This window comes from Mandrillus leucophaeus, unplaced genomic scaffold, assembly GCF_000951045.1.
Source record: "Mandrillus leucophaeus isolate KB7577 unplaced genomic scaffold, Mleu.le_1.0 Scaffold309, whole genome shotgun sequence".
Classification (NCBI taxonomy): Eukaryota; Metazoa; Chordata; class Mammalia; order Primates; family Cercopithecidae; genus Mandrillus; species Mandrillus leucophaeus.
The window spans coordinates 3,625,121-3,646,656 of NW_012103243.1; the positions used below are offsets into that span (position 1 = coordinate 3,625,121).

Consider the following 21,536-nt stretch of genomic DNA (forward strand, 5'->3'; position numbering starts at 1 on the left):
CAAAATAAATTAATTAATTAAGTGCTGAAGCTAGTTTTTGAAAGCTTGGCTCTAGCATTTGTTTTTTAACCATTAAGCCAAACATCAAATTCCCCTTCCCACACTTTTTTTTTTCACTTTAACCAAAGAAATATCTTAACAAAATGACTCCTTTGGAGGGGGAATACGTGCATATATATATATAGTCAACATGCTTCTTGTTCACTTTCCCAAGATCCAGGCTAGATCTAGGCTCTAAACAATTCCTGATCTACAAACTCTGCTGGAGTAATTCTAACTATGATACCACCCTTTAATATTGAATATTGAATGCCCAGTTCATCCTGTCAGCCACCCGTTAAGGACCTCAACAGGTCTTCTGGATGACATCCACAGAAAAAAGCAAGTTTCTCTGCATGTACAGTATATATATACACACACACACACACACACACACACAGATATATACACACACATATATATCTGTAAAAACACACATATATATATATCTATAGATCTGTGTATACATGCATACATATCTGTATGTATATATAATCTATATATACACATATATAATCTGTATGTATATATGCCCCATATATACACATATAATCTGTATGTATATATGCCCCATATACACACATATAATCTATATGTATATATACCCTATATACACACATATAATCTATATGTGTATATACCCTATATACACATATAATCTATATATATACATACAGATATATATGCATATATACATATATAGACATATATACACACAGATATATACACACACACAGATATATATATATATCTGTATTCAGTAGAAGTAAAAACTGTTTAGAAATTAGAGGAATATATACATAATTCTAATATATATATATATAAGAGGAATATATATATATATATCTGTGTGTGTCTGTCTGTGTGTGTACGTATGTCTGTATTTCTCTGTGTGTATGAGGTCAGAGTGAGGACCAAGAAGCTATTTTTTCTCTAAAGTGGTTCATATATTGTAAGTGATTTAATTGAGGGAAGATATAGTTGTATTAGCTAAAACACTTAAAAGTTTATAAGTAGGGTGTCTACACAAAGGCAAACATTCCTCTAATTTCTAAACAGTTTTTACTTCTACTGAACTGAATGTACCTAATATTTTAGTATCCTGATGATTAAAGTGTGAGGAATGAATTAATAACCAAGTTCAAATACATGTATTGTTACCATGCAGATCTGTTAATAGTTCTCAATTCCCACATCAGTGTGAACTAAGGAAAATGAAATTAAGTTGCATTAAGAATGTGCTCAGTTGTATATAAAGATTTACTTCCTGATAGTAACAGTGATTATATAATTATATGGTTTACTGAAACAGTTGTGAGATTTTGTTCTTTCATTCATTTGACATGCATTATTGGAATCTTAGTATTCTGAAACTATGTATTTGGAGATAAATATCGAAGTCTGACCATAATGATAGTTTAGGTATTCCTTGGCCTGGAAGGAGGACACTGGTTCATTTTATTAACATGTTCTTTGTCTGTGGAGAGTCCTCCACAATGTCATTTTAGTAAAATACTGGATCTTTAGTAAACCATGACTACCAAAGACAAAGTGTCATTCTAGGCAGCCAAAGGACTTCTTGCCCTACTCCTGACTAGCAAAATAAAGTAGCTTGGGATAAGGGAGGTAATGGCCATGAGTTTAGTCATTTTCATACTTATGCTAAATCAGCTTCTCTCGGGAGCACCTCCTTCCTTTCCTTTCTCTGTTTAAATGAGGGGGAGTATGATATGACTATTCTAGCACACTCAAAATTAGATGTGTGATCAAGTATTGATCTGCAGGAAGTTCCTAATCCTGTCTGATGTTTTCTGTGTTACCTTTTTTTTTTTCTTTTGTCATAATGTTAGAATGTTAGCCAGTTCCTTCATTTTGTTATTCCCTTACTTTTTAAGGCAGGGTTCTTCTGTACAAGAACCCTGCAGTGACCCTAACGTTGTCTTCAAAATGGAGGGTCAGAATCCGAAGTGAAGACTGTGACTGTGAGTTCATTGTGAGTTAACAGTCTATTATTTAAAAGTACAACAAGAAAAATGGTTTTGCTTTCATTCCATTTCTGGGACTCTAATGTTTTCCAAAGGAGTCTGGAATAAAGTATTGTATTGGTCCAATTGCTTGGGATCCACTGAGATTGTTACTAGAGTGGGCTTTGGTGTAAAACCCCCAAAGTAGAATTCTTTAATGTCCTTTTGGATCATTGAACACTTTCTACAATTATGCTTGACATGGACGCCATTGAAATCATTCCAAGGTCAAGGTCACTCAGCAATTTTACTAATGCTTCAAGTTAGTGGAATTTTATTTTTCCCCCCATAATGCTTGTTTTACAAAATAAAATACAGTATATTTTAGTAGATATTGTAAGATCAATTTTTGAAATTTCTTTTATCAAAATAAATTAATATAAATTTAATTTCATGAAGTATCTGTATGTTTATATATGTAAATGTGCAATTACAAATATGAAATACAATTTATATACATGTGTCTATGCATGCACCTGGATCTTATTTGGTATAAATAAGGTATAAAATATACTTTATGAGGTATAAAACATGAAATGCAAACTAATGTGTGTTATGAAAATGTGTAAAAAGTTATTTTTTAATTTTATGGAAACACAGAGTAATGATAAAAATTCAATTTTATTAAAAATATTTTTGTAACTACAATTACTACTAACATTTTGCTTTAACCTAAGCTTAAATGCTTTATTTGCTAGAGTCACTTGTTAAAATACTAAAAAGTTTATAAGGTATCAAGGTAAAATAGAAATTATTTCAAAAAACAAAAATGCATGCTGAATTTTCTCTCCTGCTTTATAAAACAAGCAAGTCTTTTATGTAGATTTCTACAATTCATAATTCACTTGCCATTAAATGACACTCTATTTATATTTTAGACTATTATGACTTCAATTCGAGACACAATTGTTTTCCAAAATGAATTCAATGTGGGGTGTATTTATGTAATAGATGAATATAGCTATTAAGGTGATTGGAATTGAATAAATGTAGTATGTATAAAGGGAGGATGAAAATGTACAACTATTACATTTTGATAGAAGCATTCTGATTAAGAAAAGTATTTTTATAATAAACTCAAGTATATTTTTATAATTTACTTTTTAATAATATACTCTGATTTTAAAAGTCTCTTTTATAATGTACTTTTATATACTTTTTCTTAAGGAATCTTGATCTTGTATTAACAATTGCATACATATCTTGGTGCCTAGCACAGTGGCTCATGCCTGTAATCCTAGCACTTTGGGAAGCTGAAGAGGGAGAATTGCTTAGTCCAGGAGTTCTAGACCAGCCTGGGCAGTGTAGTGAGACCCTGTTTCTACAAAAAAGTTTTTTAAAAATTAGCTGTGTGATGGCACATGCTTGTAGTCCCAGCTACTCAGGAGGTTGAGGTGGGAGAATTGCTGAGGATTGTTTGAGTTCAGGAGGTCAATGCTGCAGTGAGCTGTGATCATGCCACTGCACTCAAGCCTTACAACAGAGCAAGACCCCATCTCAAAACAAAACAAATGAAACAAAAATAAATAAATATCTTGGTATGTAAGGGCAATTTGGGGTTGATGATTTGGAGAGGGATGGAAAGATACATAGATACCTATATCTACATAGATAGAACTCTATATATGCATATGGATACAGATATAAATAGATATCTACATGTAGATAGATGCTTATCTATGAAAATACACATCTAAATAACCATAGATATCTATTAATATCTATCTGTATCTATAAATTTTAACTTAAAACTGTATATACATATAAGCCTAGAGTTCTGTATTTGTAGCTAAGATTAAAAAGCTATTCAGGGGAAGACCTGAGCTGTTCTTTTATGACATCTGGTGGCATTTCATATTTGATGTATTGGTTGCTACTGATGTTTGCATTGGTGAATCTTTCCACTGGAAATTTCATTTCTTCATGGTTTACCCCTCAACTAAAATGTTTTCTTTCTGGATAATATCCCCTGACTGCTTTCTTCCTCTTTTAGCCTAAAGTTTCCTAAAATTTTAAATGCATTGTAGTCAGCTTTATTCACCTTTCACAGTCTAGCAACTCAAGAAGTGTATGCTAAGAGGAGGAATAAAATTATGTAAAAAATGAAGTAGAAACATAGTTACCTAGGACAAAAATAATAAGTGGACAAACCAAGAGTAAATATTTTACTTAAGGGTTTAAAAGTGATATCCATTTTTGCTAGTTAGGAACAATGAATAATGCTTATCACCTCCACTGTCATTTAGTGTTGTTCTGGATGATATAACCCATGTGTAATGACAGAAAAAAGAATTATGGCTGTTGAAAAGGAATAGATGAAATTATCAACTTTTTCCAGAAAATAAATTTATACCTAAAAAAACCATCAAAACCTATTATAAATAACAGAAGTGCAATAAGATGGCTGGCTAGTTATAAATAAATACATAAAAATAAATATTTTTTCTATAATTCAGCAATAATAAATCTGAAAATAATCTGATTCTGAAAATCAAATAAATATATAATAAGTACTATAGCTTAACAAGAAATGTGCAGGATCTGTTTAAGGAAAAGAGAAAAGAACTTATGATAATTATTTTAATATTAATACAAAAGAGTGAATGAGTTGATAGGTAGCCAAAAGCAGAATTTTTAAAATTTACTAAAAAAAGCAATTTTTAAAGTAAACTTATAAGTATCTAAGAAAGAAAACTGGAATATATCCCTATCTCATTTGACATGTCAAAATAAATTACAAATTTTATATTTAATACTTTACTTTTTCCAGAAAATTAAATATAAAAATACAGAAAATGAATGGGAAAAATATAAGTAAGTTACAAATTCTGGGCTAGGAAGCCCAATGATAAAAAGCAAAGGCAGATACCATTATTGAAAAATATTAGATTTTAAAATAAAAATAGACCCCCTTTTTATATTTAAAAATAACATTTAAAAGCCATTGAGTAAAAATAAGTAAATGACTGTAACACGTGACAGACAATGAACCAATGCCCTTAATGTGGAAAAACACTTACAAATCAATAATAAGGATGCACAACTGACAAAAAAGTATCCAAATGAAGAACTATGATGAAAGTTCAAAGTCACTATTCGTCTTGGAAATACAAATTAAAACTAGAGTAAGATTTCATTTAAATCTATCGAATTTGGTGTCTCTCAGAAATGCCAGGCCAAACTATTCGTAATGCTAGAAATGTTTTGCCTAACAGTGGTTGAAAACTATTTGTAATATATGGAAAGGAAATTACACAAGTTGAGAATTTTCTTGCTGTGAACACAGAAATGAAAAGGCGGTTAGATGACAATTTCACTTCATTAATTTATAAGTTCACGCACTACTACAGATTTTAGAGATCATGCAGTTCAGTATCTCCATTTAAGAGTAGGAACCTATGGGCTATTCTGTTCAGGAAATGAGAACTACAGCATGTATATGTGTTTCATAAAGTGTCTGGTGGATATTACTTTATTTCTTTTTTTTTTTTTAATCATTTGGAGATTGGAAAGCATGTTCAGTCCTTATAAGGGTCACATTTAGACAGCTACAGATTTTAATTGCTCCAAGGAAGGAATGGGGAATTATTTCAAAAGATGAAAGAAAACGTTCTTTGATCTAAAAGCAGAACTACCATTTGACCCACCAATCCCATTACTGGATATATACCCAGAAGAATATAAATCATTCTACCATAATGACACATGCTCACGGGTGTTCACTGCAGCACTATTTACAATAGCAAGGACACAGAATTAACTTAAATGCCCATCAATGGCAGATTAGATAAAGAAAATGTGGTAAATATACAGCATGAGATACCATGCAGACATGAAAAAGAACAAGATCATGTCTTTTGAAGGAGCATACAGCTGGAGGCCATTATCCTTAACAAACTAATGCAGGAACAGAAACCTAAATACTGCATGTTCTCGCTTATAAGTGCGAGTTAAATGATGAGAACTTGTGAACACAAAAGAACAACAGACCCTGGGGTCTATTTGAGGGTGAAAGGAAGGAGAAGGGAGAGGAGCAGAAAACATTGGGGATTGGGCTTAATTCTTGGATAATGAAGTAATCTGTTCGTCGAACCTCCGTGACATGAATTCATGTATGTAAAAACCCTTCACATGTACCCCAGAACCTAAAATAAAAGTTTTTGTAAAACACATTTCTTTGTTTTATACAGATGAGAATGAAATCATTGCTCAACACTTGTTGTACATTAAAGCACATTTTTCTTGTTTTTTTTTTTTTTTTCCTCAGGTATTTCCCTACTTTTTATCCTAATCTATACTTCCATTGTAATTTTTAGAATGCTAATCAAATATTTATTGAATTATTTTATAGTAAGCAACTGAAAAAAATTTAATTTTCAAAAGGAAGAAAAATACATGTTTAAATAGTAAGATAACACAACTTTGGTATTCTAAGGAATGTTTGGGGATTCATTCCAGGGCACTCATATTTTCAGGTTAGTTTTCAACTGTTCTTTTGTCAAGTGTAATCAATGGAGATTTTGTTATTCATGTATTTATAGAGCTGGTTAGCCATAAATATTTTATGAATGGAGACATTTCTAGCACCACCTAATGGCAGTCAAGTAAAAAGAAAAAGTTTTTCTAATTTAGGAACTGTTTTGCATAATTTAAATTAAACTATATAGCCAGAGTTATTTCTATATGAAAATAAACTTTTACATTCCCTAATGCACTAACTAGGCAGTGGAAATCCATCTCTGAGCAATTGGATTGAGTAGGAACGAAGCTAAAGGGATATTTGATAATGAAACCAAAGGGGTTTCTGCTGTCTTTATGTGTGCAAGAATAAGAAAATACCCAGCTAATAGAATAAATCATTTTATGTGAAACTTTTCTTTTAGTTTCAGGAGCCTATGCATACTATATTTTCCATACTCTAGTTTCCTGAAAAAAGTATAGTTTGAGTATTATATTGGCATATTTTGTTTGTCTTGTTTTTCAGCAGTTATTTATACATCTTTGACTACTATTCTACTAGTTTAATGAAGTATTTTTTTTAAGTTTCTGATAGATTTTTTAAAACTGAGTCATATCATTCTGATTATAATACTGGAATTTTCTGTTGAATATGAGTCAAAGAACATGCTTTAGATCTGTAAGCTCTACTCATTTATTTAATGTGTTTCCTAGTAGGATTTGAATAATGTGTTGTCTGTCATATCCTTAGGATTGAGATCAATGAATTTGGTTAATATATCTGAAGGAGAAGGAGAATTTAGCGATAGCACCAGATTCTGACACCTTTCATCTACGCTTCAACACTTTAGTTTGGTACTTCCTTCTATGATCTAAACAGGGAATAGTAGACCGACTGCAGATACAGGTAGTTTTTTGTTTGTTTGTTTGTTTCTTTGTTTGTTTTTTTGAGATGGAGTCTCACTGTGCCACCCAGGCTAGAGTGCAGTGGCACGATCGCGGCTCACTGTAACCTCCAACCTCCGCCTCCAGGGTTCAAATGATTCTCTTGCCTCGGCCGCCTGAGTAGTTGGGATTACAGGTGTGCCAACATACCCAACTAATATTTGTATTTTTGATAGAGATAGGGTTTCACTGTGTTGACTAGGATGGTCTTGAACTCCTGACCTAAAGCGATCCCCCTGCCTCGACCTCCCAAAGTGCTGAGATTACAGGCATGAGCCACCACGCCCGCCAGATACAGGTAGTTACAAATATCAACAAGAAATAGACAGTCTGGTGGTGGTAGTAGTGTCAAGAAAGTGCTTTCTCTTTGACTGTAATTTCTTCCTTTTTATGAATATTTATTTATTGATGCCCTGTAATGCCCTTCACTTCATTGTGCACCCTCTGAATTTTAATTCATTCTTCACAGTCCAGCTTAACCATCACAGCTTCTGTGAACTTTTTCTGTATATCATTTTGTTCTCGTTTCAACAAAATTCATCACTTTTTTGCTATTTTATACCTGTAGATTACATATCCCTCGTGTACTGGGTCTTTATAATATTTTGTACTCATTTGAATACAAATACTTCCACTACTATAGGACGGGTTTCCCTTAAAATAAGTATTATGTCTTTCTTGTTTATTTTTATTATTCACAGCAAACATGTATTTTGGTGAAAGCAAAGGCAAGTTAATGGAACTAATGTATCTTTAAGTTATTGTCTACTGTTTATTTTCTCTAGTTTTATATTTTAATGTAGGTTTATGTTTTCATTTCTTCCTTTCATTAATCAATTTTTTAAAATTCCTGCTAAAAGTTAACTACTATTTGTTGTTAGTTTTTGTTTTGTTTTGTTTTAGAGACAGAGTTCCACTATGACACTATCTTGCTCAGGCTGGACTCAAACTCCTTGGTTCAAGCCATCTTCCTGCCTTGGGTTCCCAAATAACTGAGACTATAGGCATATGCAACTGTGCCTGGCTGGGTTTTTGTTTTGTTTTGTTTTTTGTCATTTTTAACTTCATATAATAGTTGATTGACTTTTCTAAACCCATGGATTAATATCTGTTCCTAAAGTAAAAAATTGTTAACCTTGTTATTGAAGGCTAAAAAGAGAAAATGTCTGGCTTAAGGGCTATCCTAAATTTTTGAAAAATTCTTAAGAGAATATAATCATCTATATGAAGAATACATTTGGAAAATACAGGTATATTTTTAAGTAAGAGAGATTTAGAATTTACAAGAAAAGATCTTGAATATGAAGATGATTAGACAATTGAACAAATATGTAGATAAATATGTCAATTTTTACAAAACATAAAATAGCATTAAAAAGAGAAGAATTTATCACTACTGTCACTTACCACTGTTGCAGAGGTCCAATTAATGCAACAAGAAATAGGAGTTTAAAAGTTGGACATAAATTGATCAGATAATTATTATTTTCTGATAATATTTCCTGTAAAATCCAAGATAATCCATTGAAAATATAGAACCAGTTGAACAATCTACAAATTGACTGGAGTCAAGAGAAATATATATAAAACAATTGCATTCATGTTCTCACAAAATTACTCACAAAGTAATTAGAAACTTCTGTTTCAAACTGGGATGTAGAAGAGTGAGAAAGAACTTCACTTTCATGGTAACAACAAGAAACACCAGACTGAGTAAATATCTCTGTCTATGAGGCTATCTCAGGAGAAGCAATGTAGAAAACCCTGGCTGAACTGAATTTTAGGAAGAAATAAGTGCATCATAGGTGATCAAAGTGCTGTGGCAGTTTCCATATCTGAGTCTAAGCACTTGTTCAGATAGTGGAGGAGTATGCTACTGTAGATGGGGAAAATTCTAAAGGTCAAGGGGAAACCATCGACCCTTAAACAACAATGTGGCCTAGTAAGATGAAATGAGATCTAGAAGTATAAATGCCAAAGCAAGTAGCTCAGTCCCAGATTCCACTATTATCCTCCACACTTGAATTTTGCCAAGATAATGTCAGTTGAAGAGGCCCTAGAAGTGGATTTCTATGAAATCTTGCCATGATTGGATTCCAGAATTATGAAGAAATTTAATCCAAATATGAACCAAAAATATTTATAATCCCAGCCAAGTCCCCTAATAGCTCAAATATGGATAAGATCCAAAAGGTGGCATCACCAATGGTTGAAGGTTGAGCTAAACACAGGTGAACTAAATATAATTAAAGCTCAACTTCAGTTCTACATAGTCAGTAGAAATATATCCACAGATTGCCAAATTACTGTAATGAGAAAGCAAATAATTTAAAGCAAATATTGTAAACATTTAAAAAAAGGTAAAATTCATATAATGGGTGAAAAGATAAAATATTTTAAGAGATAAATGATGGCTCTAAGAAGAAATAAAATGGAAATTCTAGATCTGAAAAGTATAAATTTACAATAAAAACTTTATTGGATAAGTATAATAGCAAATTGGTCAGCGCAGAATAAAAGATTAATGAATTTAAACACATACCATTATGAAGTAACCGAACAAAAATAAAGAGAAAAACAGGTTAGAAAAAATAAACAGATCGATAACATGTGGAATAGTATCAGCAGATTTAACATGCATGGAGATGTGGGTTCCAGGAAGAAGAAATAGGCAGAAAAATATTTGAAGAAATAATTGATGCTAAATATTCAAATTTGATGATGAAACAACCTAAAAATGCAAGAAGCTCAATGAATTCCAATTAGAATAAATATACTACAACCACATATTATATACTCACAGTCCAATTACTAAAAAAAAGATTAAGGAAATAAAAACCTTAAAATCAACTAGAGAAAAGGAAAAAGACACTGCGTAGAAGAGAACAATGAAAGGAATGAATGCTAACATTTCGTCAAAAATAACTGAGGCTAGAAGATAATAGAATATCTTTAGAAACTTTAAAACACCAATCTCAATTCTATATTCAGTGAAATTTGAGAATTTCACTGTTATTCATATTGTTCAAAAATAATTTGAAAGACATTTTTAGATTAAATAAATGAGTTACTATATCATGAATAGTCTTGTATTACAAGAAGTGCTGAAACATTTTTAGGCTAAAAAAATACCAATAATAAATGTGAGGAAAGGATGAAGGAAAATGGAAATTAAAAATATAAATAAACAAAAAATATTATTAAAAATTCTTTTGAAGACATTAGATTAGTGAAAACAAGAAATTTAAATATATTCTGCAGTTTACAACATATATGAAATTAAATGGTATGAAAAAATAATACAAATAATTGGACAAGAGTAAATGGAGAGTATGTTGCTGTAAGACTCTTATATGTGAAGAAGTATAATGTTAATTTGTGATAGTATGCGAGTTAAGAATACATATGATGATCCTTAGAGAGCTGTTTTAAAAAGTCTAGCTAGGGAGATGAAAAAGGTATCAAAATGGAATGTTAAGGTAACTCCTCTAATCCATAACAAGATAGGGAAGGCACAGCAAAGGAGCAAAGAGCAAATGCAAAAAAAAAAAAAAAAAAAAAAAAAAAAAAAAAGTAGAAGAAGAAAGTAAGAAAAGAGAGAATTCAAATAGCAAGATGGTAAAATTAAGTTAGAAACATATTAATAATTATGTTGAATATAAATGCACATAACACAGTAATAAAAAAGAATACATTATTAACCTGGCTAAATGAGCAAGACTCATAAAGTGTGTACAAGAAACACACTTTAAGTACAAAAACATAAATCGCTTAAAAGCAAAAGGATGGAAAAAAGAAACCATGAAACATTTATCATAAGAAAATGGTAGTGGTGATATTTATATCAGCCAAAATAACCTTTAAGACCAGTAATATTACTAAATAGGCATTTTGTAATGATAGTCAATTGATTAAGAAGAAATTATCCTAAATGTGCTTATATGTAGTAATAGAGTTTCAAAATACATAAAGCAGAAGTTTACAAACTAAAGGACAAAACAGACATACACATCTAGATGTGTATAAGAGACAGGTAATAGAGTTTCAAAATACATAAAGCAGAAGTTTACAAACTAAAGGACAAACCAGACAAATTCTCTCCCATACCTCAAGATTTTTAAATGACTTTCTTAGCACTTAATAAAAGAAGTTGATAAAAATCGGTAAAAATACAGAAAAATAAAACACACTATCAACAAACTAAAGTGATAGTTATTGTACATTTTATACAAAACTGGAAAATAGCTATTGTTTTTCAAATGTACATGGAAAGTATGTACATTTGAAAGTATATACACTACAAATATTCCACAGGTAATATGCTGGGCCATAAAACAGTCTTTTTTTTTCTAGTTTTTTTTTTATACTTTAAGTTCTAGGGTACATGTGCATAACGTGCAGGTTTGTTACATATGTATACTTGTGCCATGTTGCTGTGCTGCACCCATCAACTCGTCAGCACCCAACTACTCGTCATTTACATCAGGTATAACTCCCAATGCAATCCCTCCCCATAATAGGCCCCTTAATATATTTCAAAAGTTGAAGTCAGAGTATATTCTCTGTTTACATAGAATTAAATTAGAAATCAATCTGATAATGCTGTCTGGAAATTTTCTAAGTACTTCAAATTAACACATTCCTAAATGCCCTACCAATTAAGAAAAAGGGATTTTTTTTTAACAATTAAAATATAAAGTATAACATGAGCTTTTTGGTATGCACCTCAAGTAATGCCTGGAGAGAAATGTATGGGTTAAATGGTTATCTTAGAAGAAAAAAGTCCAAACTTTCCTAAGCTGCTTCTTAAAACAGGCAAAAAAGAACAAATTAAGCCCAAAGTAATAAGAAATAATAATAATAATAAAAAGACAAAATTGGATATCAATGAAATAGAAACAGAAAGCGAAGCCCAGAATTGGTTTGCAAGAATGATGGGTGTTGGGGAGTGGAGAGTGGTAAGGGGAGAGAAGGAGGAGGAGAGAGAACAGGAGAGGAAGAGAGAGAGAGAAATATTTTGGATTAATTTAAAAAATCTATCAATATGATTTACCACATTAATAGAGGTAATAGTATAGAAAAATATCATATTATCTCAATAAAGTTGGAAAACATTTTACAAAATTTTATACCTACTCATAAAGAAAACTTTCAGCATACTAAGTACAGGAGAGATAAAGGACCACTACAAATATTCTACAGAATATATATACATAAATATATGTGTGTGTGTACATATGTGTGTGTGTATATATGTATATATGAAATGTACACTACAAATATTCTACAGCTAATATGCTAATATGCTGGGCCATAAAATAGGCCATATATATATATATATATATGTATGTGAAATAGTGCATGTTTTGCTTTTCAGATAGGGATCAAGTTTTCATTCAAACTTTATCAGTAGTTTTAGCCACTGCTAAAACAATACTGTAACATAAAAGTCATAAATATTGAAAAGGAAAAGAAAATGTATTTATTTGTCATCGACATAATTTTGTATGTAAATGCTTTAAACAATCCTCAAAAAAGTGTTAAAACTAATAAATGAACTTAGAAAGATTGCAGAATACAACATTAATATAAATAAAATTAATTGAACATACACTAACAATAAACAATTTAAACAAATAAAATTGGATTTAGAAGAATATTCAAAAAAGCACTTAAATTTAACAAAATAAATGGAAATATTTGTATAGTCAAAGCTATAAAACATAACTTAGAAAAATCAATGTAAGCCTAAATAGATGAAGATTTATCATGTTTGTGGATGAAAAACAAGATATTGTTAAAATAGCCATTTTCTTGAAGTCAATTTATTCATTTAATGTAATTCCAATCAAAATTCAAGCAAGTTTTTTATGAAGAATTTCCCAAGTTGATTCTACAAGTTGAAAGAATATGCATGAGACCTGGAATATCCAAAATACTATTGAATAACGTATTTAAAAATTGGCCAACTTAGTCATCTTATTTCAAGATTTAAAATAAAGCCATAATAATTCAGGCTTTATAGTATTTGTGTAAGTACTGGCAAATTAATCAGAAATAGACTCAGACTTCCAATGTCAATTAAAATTTGAGCGAGCTAAGACAATTCGATGGGGAGAGTACAATCTTTCCAACATAGTATTGTATAGTGTGTAGTAGTCAAAAAAAAAATAAAGCCTGACTCCCACTTCACATCATTCATACAATTTAATTTGAGATGGATTCATAGACCTAACAAACAAAAGCTGGAATTATAAAGCTTCTAGAAGAAAAATGAGAAAATATCTTGATCATCTTGGTGTTGGTAAAGATTTCTCAGACAAGGTACAAAGTGCTAACCATTAACAAATGATAAATTCAACTTCATCAAAAATATTAAGAAAATGAAAAGGTAAGTCAAAGACCGGATTAGGCTAGGTATATGTTTAACTTAGAATATACCAAGCAGCTTTCCAAAATGATTGTTTAGTTTTGCATTTACATTAGCAATGTATGAGAGTTTTCATTTCATCACCTGTTCAGCAGAATTTTGTGTTTTTAATTTTAGCCATTCTAGTGGGTACAGAGATGTGTCTCACAGTAGTTTTAATTTGCATTTCCCCGATGAATGATGACACTGAACATCTTTCTTGTGAGCCTTGGTTATTTGCATATCAGAATTTTTAGTCAAGTGATTGTTTAGACGTTTTACTCATTTTCCGTTGGGTTGCTTGGCTTTTTATTGAGTTGTAGGATTTTTTTTAACATATTCTACATGTCAATTCTAAGAATATAAATTTCTGATCAAAGATTTAAACAATTTATAGTAACTTTTTAGCAACTTTTTCATTCATACTAGGAACTTATATTTCAGGTTCCTTCTCTTGATTTGGATTTTGGAAGACAAAATTTTCATCAGCCGAAATGTATTAGTTCTTTATTTCTTTTTGTTCTTACAATACCTTTGTATGGCTATTACCTGACAATTTCCAATCATTTTGAAATGTCTAACATTTTCCTGTATCTGCAATAACAAAGTTAAGTTGACTAGAATAAAAGATTTTGGATGGCTTTTTACGTTTCTTAGTTCAAGAGAGACACATTTGGTTTTTGAAAAATATTTGTGTTGAAGTCTAACACACATACAGAAGAGTGCAAAAAGTAGCAATGCACAGGTTGACCCATTTTTATAACCTGGACAGCCCTGAATACCCAGCACCCACAGTACAAATAGAAGACTACAGGGCCCCCAGTGGGCCTGCCTTGTGCCCTTTCTAAATCCCAGCCAGGATTACCTCTCTCCTGACTTCTAACATCATAGATGGATTTTTGTCTGGTTTTGAACTTGATATAAATGGGATTATACAGTATATATTCCTGTGTTCTTAGTGTCTCTTACACAATCCATATTTGTGAGATTCATGTATATAGTTGTTCATTCTCATTGCTATATTTGTTTGTACAGTTGAGTGACATGTGTGTATGTTTCGGTTTGAAGGTGTAATAAAAGGTCTTACTATAAACATACTTGTATATCTTTTGACCCTATGCATTTGGGTGGGGCTGGATATGGAGCCAAGAGTAGAACGGTTGGATAAAAAGATACACATATCAAAAGATACAAGGATAGCTATTTTTTTTTTTTTTGAGAAGGAGTCTTGCTCTGTCGCTCAGGCTAGGGTGCAGTGGCACAATCTTGGCTCACTGCAAGCTCCGCCTCCCGGGTTCATGCCATTCTCCTGCCTCAGCCTCCAGAGTAGCTGGGACTAAAGGTGCCCGCCACCACACCCAACTAATTTTTGTATTTTTAGTAGAGACGGGGTTTCACCGTGTTAGCCAGGATGGTCACGATCTCCTGACCTCGTGATCCGCCCGCCTCGGCCTCCCAAATTGGGATTACAGGCGTGAGCCACCGCGGCCGGCCCACAAGGATAACTTAATAAATACTGTCAGTTTTTAAAAGAGGTTATACACTCCAACTAATAGTTTATGAATGCTGCATGTATAGATATTATTATGTTATACATTATAAACTTAACATTTTACTTATTTAATATTATATATAAAAATATAGTTATATGTAATATATATGTGTAGTTGAACATATTTGGCTACACTTTGTGTTTTCTTTTCATTTTAGCCATTCTAATGGATATTTAGTGGTATTGCATTTCCTTTTGCGTTTCTCAGATGACTAATGATAGCGACCATCTTTTTCATATGTTTTTTCTGGCTATGTATCTTGGTATCAGATATATGTATTGCAAATATCTTCTCTCACTATATCGTTTGTCTTTTCATTCTCTAATTCCTACCTTTTGCTAGCCAAAAGTTGCTAATTCTAACATGGTCTAATTTATCAACTTTTCCCTTTCTGTTATAACTTCACATTTATTGTTTAACAATTATTTGCCTAATCCATGGCCCCAACAGTGTACGATTTTTATGATTAAATTTGAAACTTGCAAACCCTCTTACTTGAAAGTTAAATATTTCCATGTAGAACTTGGATTTTGTATATTTTTAGAATGTTAGGCCATGGATGTAAGTTTATTTTACACATCTCATGTATACCATTTGTACAAAGTATGTGTTCCTTAAATATTTCTTGAATGAATGAATAAATATAGAGATGCATGAAATGCTGTATTATTTAAACACTAGAAACAAAAAAACTGAACTTTAGAACATTTCCTTTCTGTCTCATTTTTTGAAAATTAAAATCTAAATTTCAGCAAGTGAGAAAAGTATAATTTTCACTTGTCTGCCCATTTTAATCAGTATTTCAGCTTAACACAAACATTAAAAGCAAAAAATATTTTGTCACTGCTGGGCTCTGATCCATAACTCTTCTTTTTCCTGGGCCTGGGATGAAAATACATTCATGAGGCAGAGAGGAAGACAAGCTCAACTACACAGCTGTATTAAAATTTCTGCTCTCCTGTGCACACCACATGTCTGCTTTCATTTCTTTGGCCAACACAAGTCACATCACTAAGCCTAAGTCAAGAGTTAGGAATCCGTAAATACATAATCTTCTCATAGGAAAAGAGAGTGTTAATAATTTGGAGTAGTTATGCATGTTACCACTCTGTCTCATGGTAGAGTCAATAATATTTTCTTTAAAATGTTTTATATAGGCTGGGCGCAGTGGCTCAAGCCTGTAATCCCAGCACTTCGGGAGGCCTAGATGGGCGGATCACGAAGTCAGGAGATCGAGACCATCCTGGCTAATATGGTGAAACCCCGTCTCTACTAAAAAAAAAAATACAAAAAACTAGCCGGGCGAGGTGGCGGGCGCCTGTAGTCCCAGCTACGCGGGAGGCTGAGGCAGGAGAATGGCGTAAACCCGGGAGGCAGAGCTTGCAGTGAGCTGAGATCCGGCCACTGCACTCCAGCCTGGGCGACAGAGCAAGACTCCGTCTAAAAAAAAAAAAAAAAAAAGTTTTATATGTTAATTAAAAGATTATGTTTATATTTAAATATATTCTTTTTTTTATTAAGTTCATTTAAAGAATTGATTACATGATTTCAGCATTTGGCTCAAAAGATAGAATATATCTATATCTATGGCAATAATTAATTGTCAAGAATATGATGTTTCAGTGAACGCGTGCATTTTTAATTTCATCATAGAGTTTGTGCAAAAGACGATCATTCATTATTTATTTTGGCAATGTAAAGAGAAAAAAGAGAAGATTAAATTATTTGAAAAAGCTGTGGGAAAGTCTCACATACACCATCAAATCCAATTGCCTTTTTTTATACTATAGCTTCCCGTCTTACAAGAAATTTTCCTCGATCTGTGTAAAGTATTATATTTTAGTTGTACTAGCAGTGCGTTTTCTCATATAAGCATAAAACTTGAAAATTAAATAATATATTTTAGAAAAACACATGCACTTGCATATTTCTTAAATAGTGCATAATTTTTATGAGATTCCCAAGTATATCATGTCTAAATATTCCTGTAATTCTTACTGATTTATTTTCATTCGTCAGATTTCTTTTGAATTAAAGAGAAGTAGTTGTCTTCCCAGATTGAGCAATTACTGGTATCTTCCCAATACCCAATTCCATGCTTTTATTCTCCTCTCTACTGCCACATAGATGACTCCAACACACTAGTAGAGAGTTTTGCTATCTTCATGTTTCAAATTATAGCTATTTTTGTGAAATAACCTCAAGCTGTGTAATTTATAGGAATAGGTTTTATTATAATGTATGATACCAAATATCACAGAAAAATGGTGACAGAAAGATAAGATTTCCCGAGTAGTGTTACACTGAACCATAGGGAGAAAAGCTTAAGAGAAGAAAAGAGTTGGTAGAAATATAATTGTTCTTTGCTCAGGTTGTAGACCAGACTTTATGTCTATGTTTCTGCTGGCAGATGCTTCCTTCTTTTATCTCCCTGGTCTACCCTAATAATTAATTTCTATGTCTCCCATTTCTTTCTCTATCAGATTTTTCTAATTCGTGTTCTGTCACCACCTTCTACTCATTCATTTCCTCAGTTCTTATCACCCAGCAGTCAAGAGTCTGTCCATTCTACTCAACTGAAAAGGATTATGTCATTACCGGCTCCATAAGCTTTTCTTCAGTTCTAATTACTCTGGACCTACTGGAAGTGTTAACACAGTTAACTAACCTTGCCTCCTCAAAGTTCCCTCCTATCTAGGCTTCCATTTTACAATATTATCTTGATCTAACTTTATTCTTGCCCTTATTTTTTTCTTTTCTTAAATGTGGACATTTCCATTAAAGGCTCTTGTTCTTTCTCTACAATCTGTCTCTTAGACATAGCTTTTGATAGGTGATTGCCAATTTATTTTCCTGGCACCATCTTCTCTTCTGAGATTTAGATGCTCATTTCCAAATGGCAGATAGAGTTTTCTGCATCATAAGTTCAGTATACCTAAAACTAAAGAGAATTCCTAACCCCAGATTTCCTTCCTTACCCGACATTTCTATTTCTGTTATTAATACTCCATTTTCTTCAATAATTGGTGAAAAGAATGGACCATTTCACCCCACACCATCACCTCATATCAATATGACTTAATGTGCCTTTCCTGAAATGTATAGAGTTTATCCTTTCAATTATTAATTCAGTTACTTTTCTGTCCGTGTCTTATTCTCCCAAAGCACAGCACTCACCTCTTTTCTGTGTAACTAAGTTATGTCTCCTCCCTACATTTCATCATCAATTTTGTTGCCTTAGTCTCAATTTTGAAAATCCTGTTCCTGCTCTCCACTCAGATTTTAATTTCTTCCATTAATTTATGGGATAAGTTTCAAATGGGTGGCTCAATCATTTCAGCGCGCTTATTAGGGGAGATGAGAGAGAACAATACATCTAGTAGTAGGAGTCCAAGTGAGTTTGACTACTGAAAAGCAATTTGTTGGGGCAAACAATTCTATTCTGTGAAGTGGAAGAGTTGCCAGGAAGGACCGCGTCCTGAATCTGACAGCAAGAACACAATGTTCAAGCAGGCCGGAGTAAGAGAATAAAAGAGTCTGTAACAATGAGATATAAAAATCACTAGGTCAAGTTTGTTGAAAATGACCAAAAGCATAAAACGTAGAAGATGGAGACGAAGAAGTCAAGAAGGCCAGGATAAATTTGATTTGCCTTCTTGGAAAGTCTAACCTTTGTTGTGACTAAAGGAATGGTACTCTCAAAATAACTTAGAACACAGCATTCTTTTTCATCTTTGTCTTCTATACAAACTTCTCAAGCCATATTGTACAGATGTGGGGTCTCACCTATTTCTCCAGATTTATCTAACTCCCTCCTTCACAACCAGCCTTCCTCAAACTTTCCATACCTCTAGGCCTTTGTACAATTCCCACCAAATCCTTCATATTCTCTGAAAACAAGTTGAAGTATTATATTCTCTAAAACTGTCCTCAATTTCTTTTAATCAGGTATTTTGTATATATCCCTATACCATTTATCACATCACATTACAGTTTTTTTTTTATTGTCTTTTTTCTCAACTAGAACTCAATGTCAGTTATGGGCTTATTAGTTTTTCTTCTTTACCGTGTAGCAGAGTTCAACAAATGTTAGTGTTCCACAGATGTATGTTGAAAAAACGACAGTCCAATGTTCACCAAATGATATCTGCTTTCCTGCCTTCAAATCCTAGCTAAAGTTTTTCTCTTAAGACATGGTTTCTGGGGTAGTTGATGTCTATTGAACCTGAGTCCACCACCACCCACATATACAGGACTTTTGGTTACCAGCTCAGCCTGAAGGAAGACCTCCTTCCTTTAAATTTTTATTATCCTGGCTGACTGTATTTTTACTCAAATCAGTATTCATTCATTATTCACTATTGTGTTCTTGAGATGTTATTTGATTTTCATATATGGTCTTGAGCTCTTATTTGATTCTCACAGGATAATTTGTTAAGGCATATGCATTTAATATTTTCAACTAAACTGGAAATTCTTTGAAAACAGAGATTGTGTCTCTTACCAGTTTTAATACATTAAGCAAAAAGCCTTACACAAGGCAAGAGCTCCATAGTATGTGTTGAGTATGTGAGATACTGAGTAGAGTGGAGACGGGGCCATGTAATGGTAGGGGGAAGGCATCATTTATAGGGCTGTTGCATGTTGCCCCTGCTTCCTAAGCTGTGGAAATTTCTATGAGAAAAGAGCATTGTATATCCTATGCAGGGCTGGTATACGCTCTGAAGGGTCAGTAAAGATCCCAGAATTCTGAAGGCTGCAAACCATTTGGTTATAGGATGGTGTTTCAGGAAATTACCTCTATAGGCCACTTCATGGCAGGTCTTTCCAATATTAACTTCTATTACTGAACTGATTATTTGAACTTCATAAATATTTTAAGCAAGATCCTCTGTGTTTCTTTCACTCGTGTCAAAAATCCATTTATTTTTATGGCTCTCTGATCATGTTTTCACGTTGATACTCTGAGTATCCAATTTTGGGTTGACAATATGTCTTTTTAGGTTGATGAGTTTTGCATAAATTTAAACTTCATTATATATTGATTAGCAGGAACACAGGCATAAGTTTCCAAGTACTGATTGGCATTTAAAATGGGATATATTTAAAACCAATGGCCTAGACCATGCCAGTACATTGCTGTGTATAACTTCCTGACTGTACTCACTACATCATAAATAATAATGAAAGTAAATGTACATTTATCAGAAAGAATCAACAAAACCCCAGCACTGATTTGCTGATCACACTTGTCTTACCAGGCATTAAGGCCAGCTTTCGAACAAAAGTGCCTGAAGGTTTGATTGTCTTTGCAGCATCACCTGGCAATCAGGAAGAGTATTTTGCACTCCAGTTGAAGAAGGGACGTCTTTATTTTCTTTTTGATCCTCAGGTAAATGAGTACTCATAAAAGTTAATAATTTTGAGAATTTAGTATGTGCCTGGTACTGAGGTAAATGCTTCTGTTTTCACACTGAAACTTCATTCAAACCTTGTAAGGTAGGTACTATTATTATCCCCATTTTGCCAGTCAAGAAAATGAAACTTACAAAAGTAATGTGACTTGCCCTCAGCTAAAATAGCGGAGCTAACTTTTAAGCCATCATGGTCCGACTGAGAATCTATGTGCTTAACAACCAAAATGCCACCTTATAATGAAGATTAAAACTTTTAAATAAATTTAAAGAGCTCTATTTTTATTTTTCTTAATAGCAAAAGATTATGTCCCCTTTTCATCCTTCCGTGTCTTTCTTTTTTTATTGTTTCACCAGCAAATATTTAAGTGACTATCGGGTACTATTGTGCTGGGCGTTGCAGACTACCATAGTTTTAAAGTTAAATATGACCATGCCCCTGTGAAAAAATCTGCAAAGGATACAGTAAAATAATCAATTTTAAATGTTTATAAATTATATCAAAATAAAGATTTAGGATTCTATGTATTATAGGAACAAAAATAAATAAATACATTGTTTTCTGAGTTGTCAGTTTTCTCTGTAAATGTGATATTTAACTGAGATACAAATCAATGAAGAAAAATTGGTCAGAACAAGAGCATATGTCTGTATTTGAGGGTGCATATTTCAGGTGGGGCAGTACAGGGGAGAT

At 32.4% G+C, this 21,536-nt stretch overlaps 1 protein-coding gene across 1 annotated transcript in view; it reads left to right on the forward strand.

The window, feature by feature from the left end:
• Positions 1–21,536, forward strand: part of USH2A (Usher syndrome 2A (autosomal recessive, mild)) — an 813,932-nt gene that overhangs the window by 318,611 nt on the left and 473,785 nt on the right. The window contains exon 21 of the mRNA XM_011987398.1: positions 20,690–20,820. Within this exon, the coding sequence (XP_011842788.1) occupies positions 20,690–20,820 (131 nt within the window). The remainder of the gene's footprint in view (positions 1–20,689; positions 20,821–21,536) is intronic.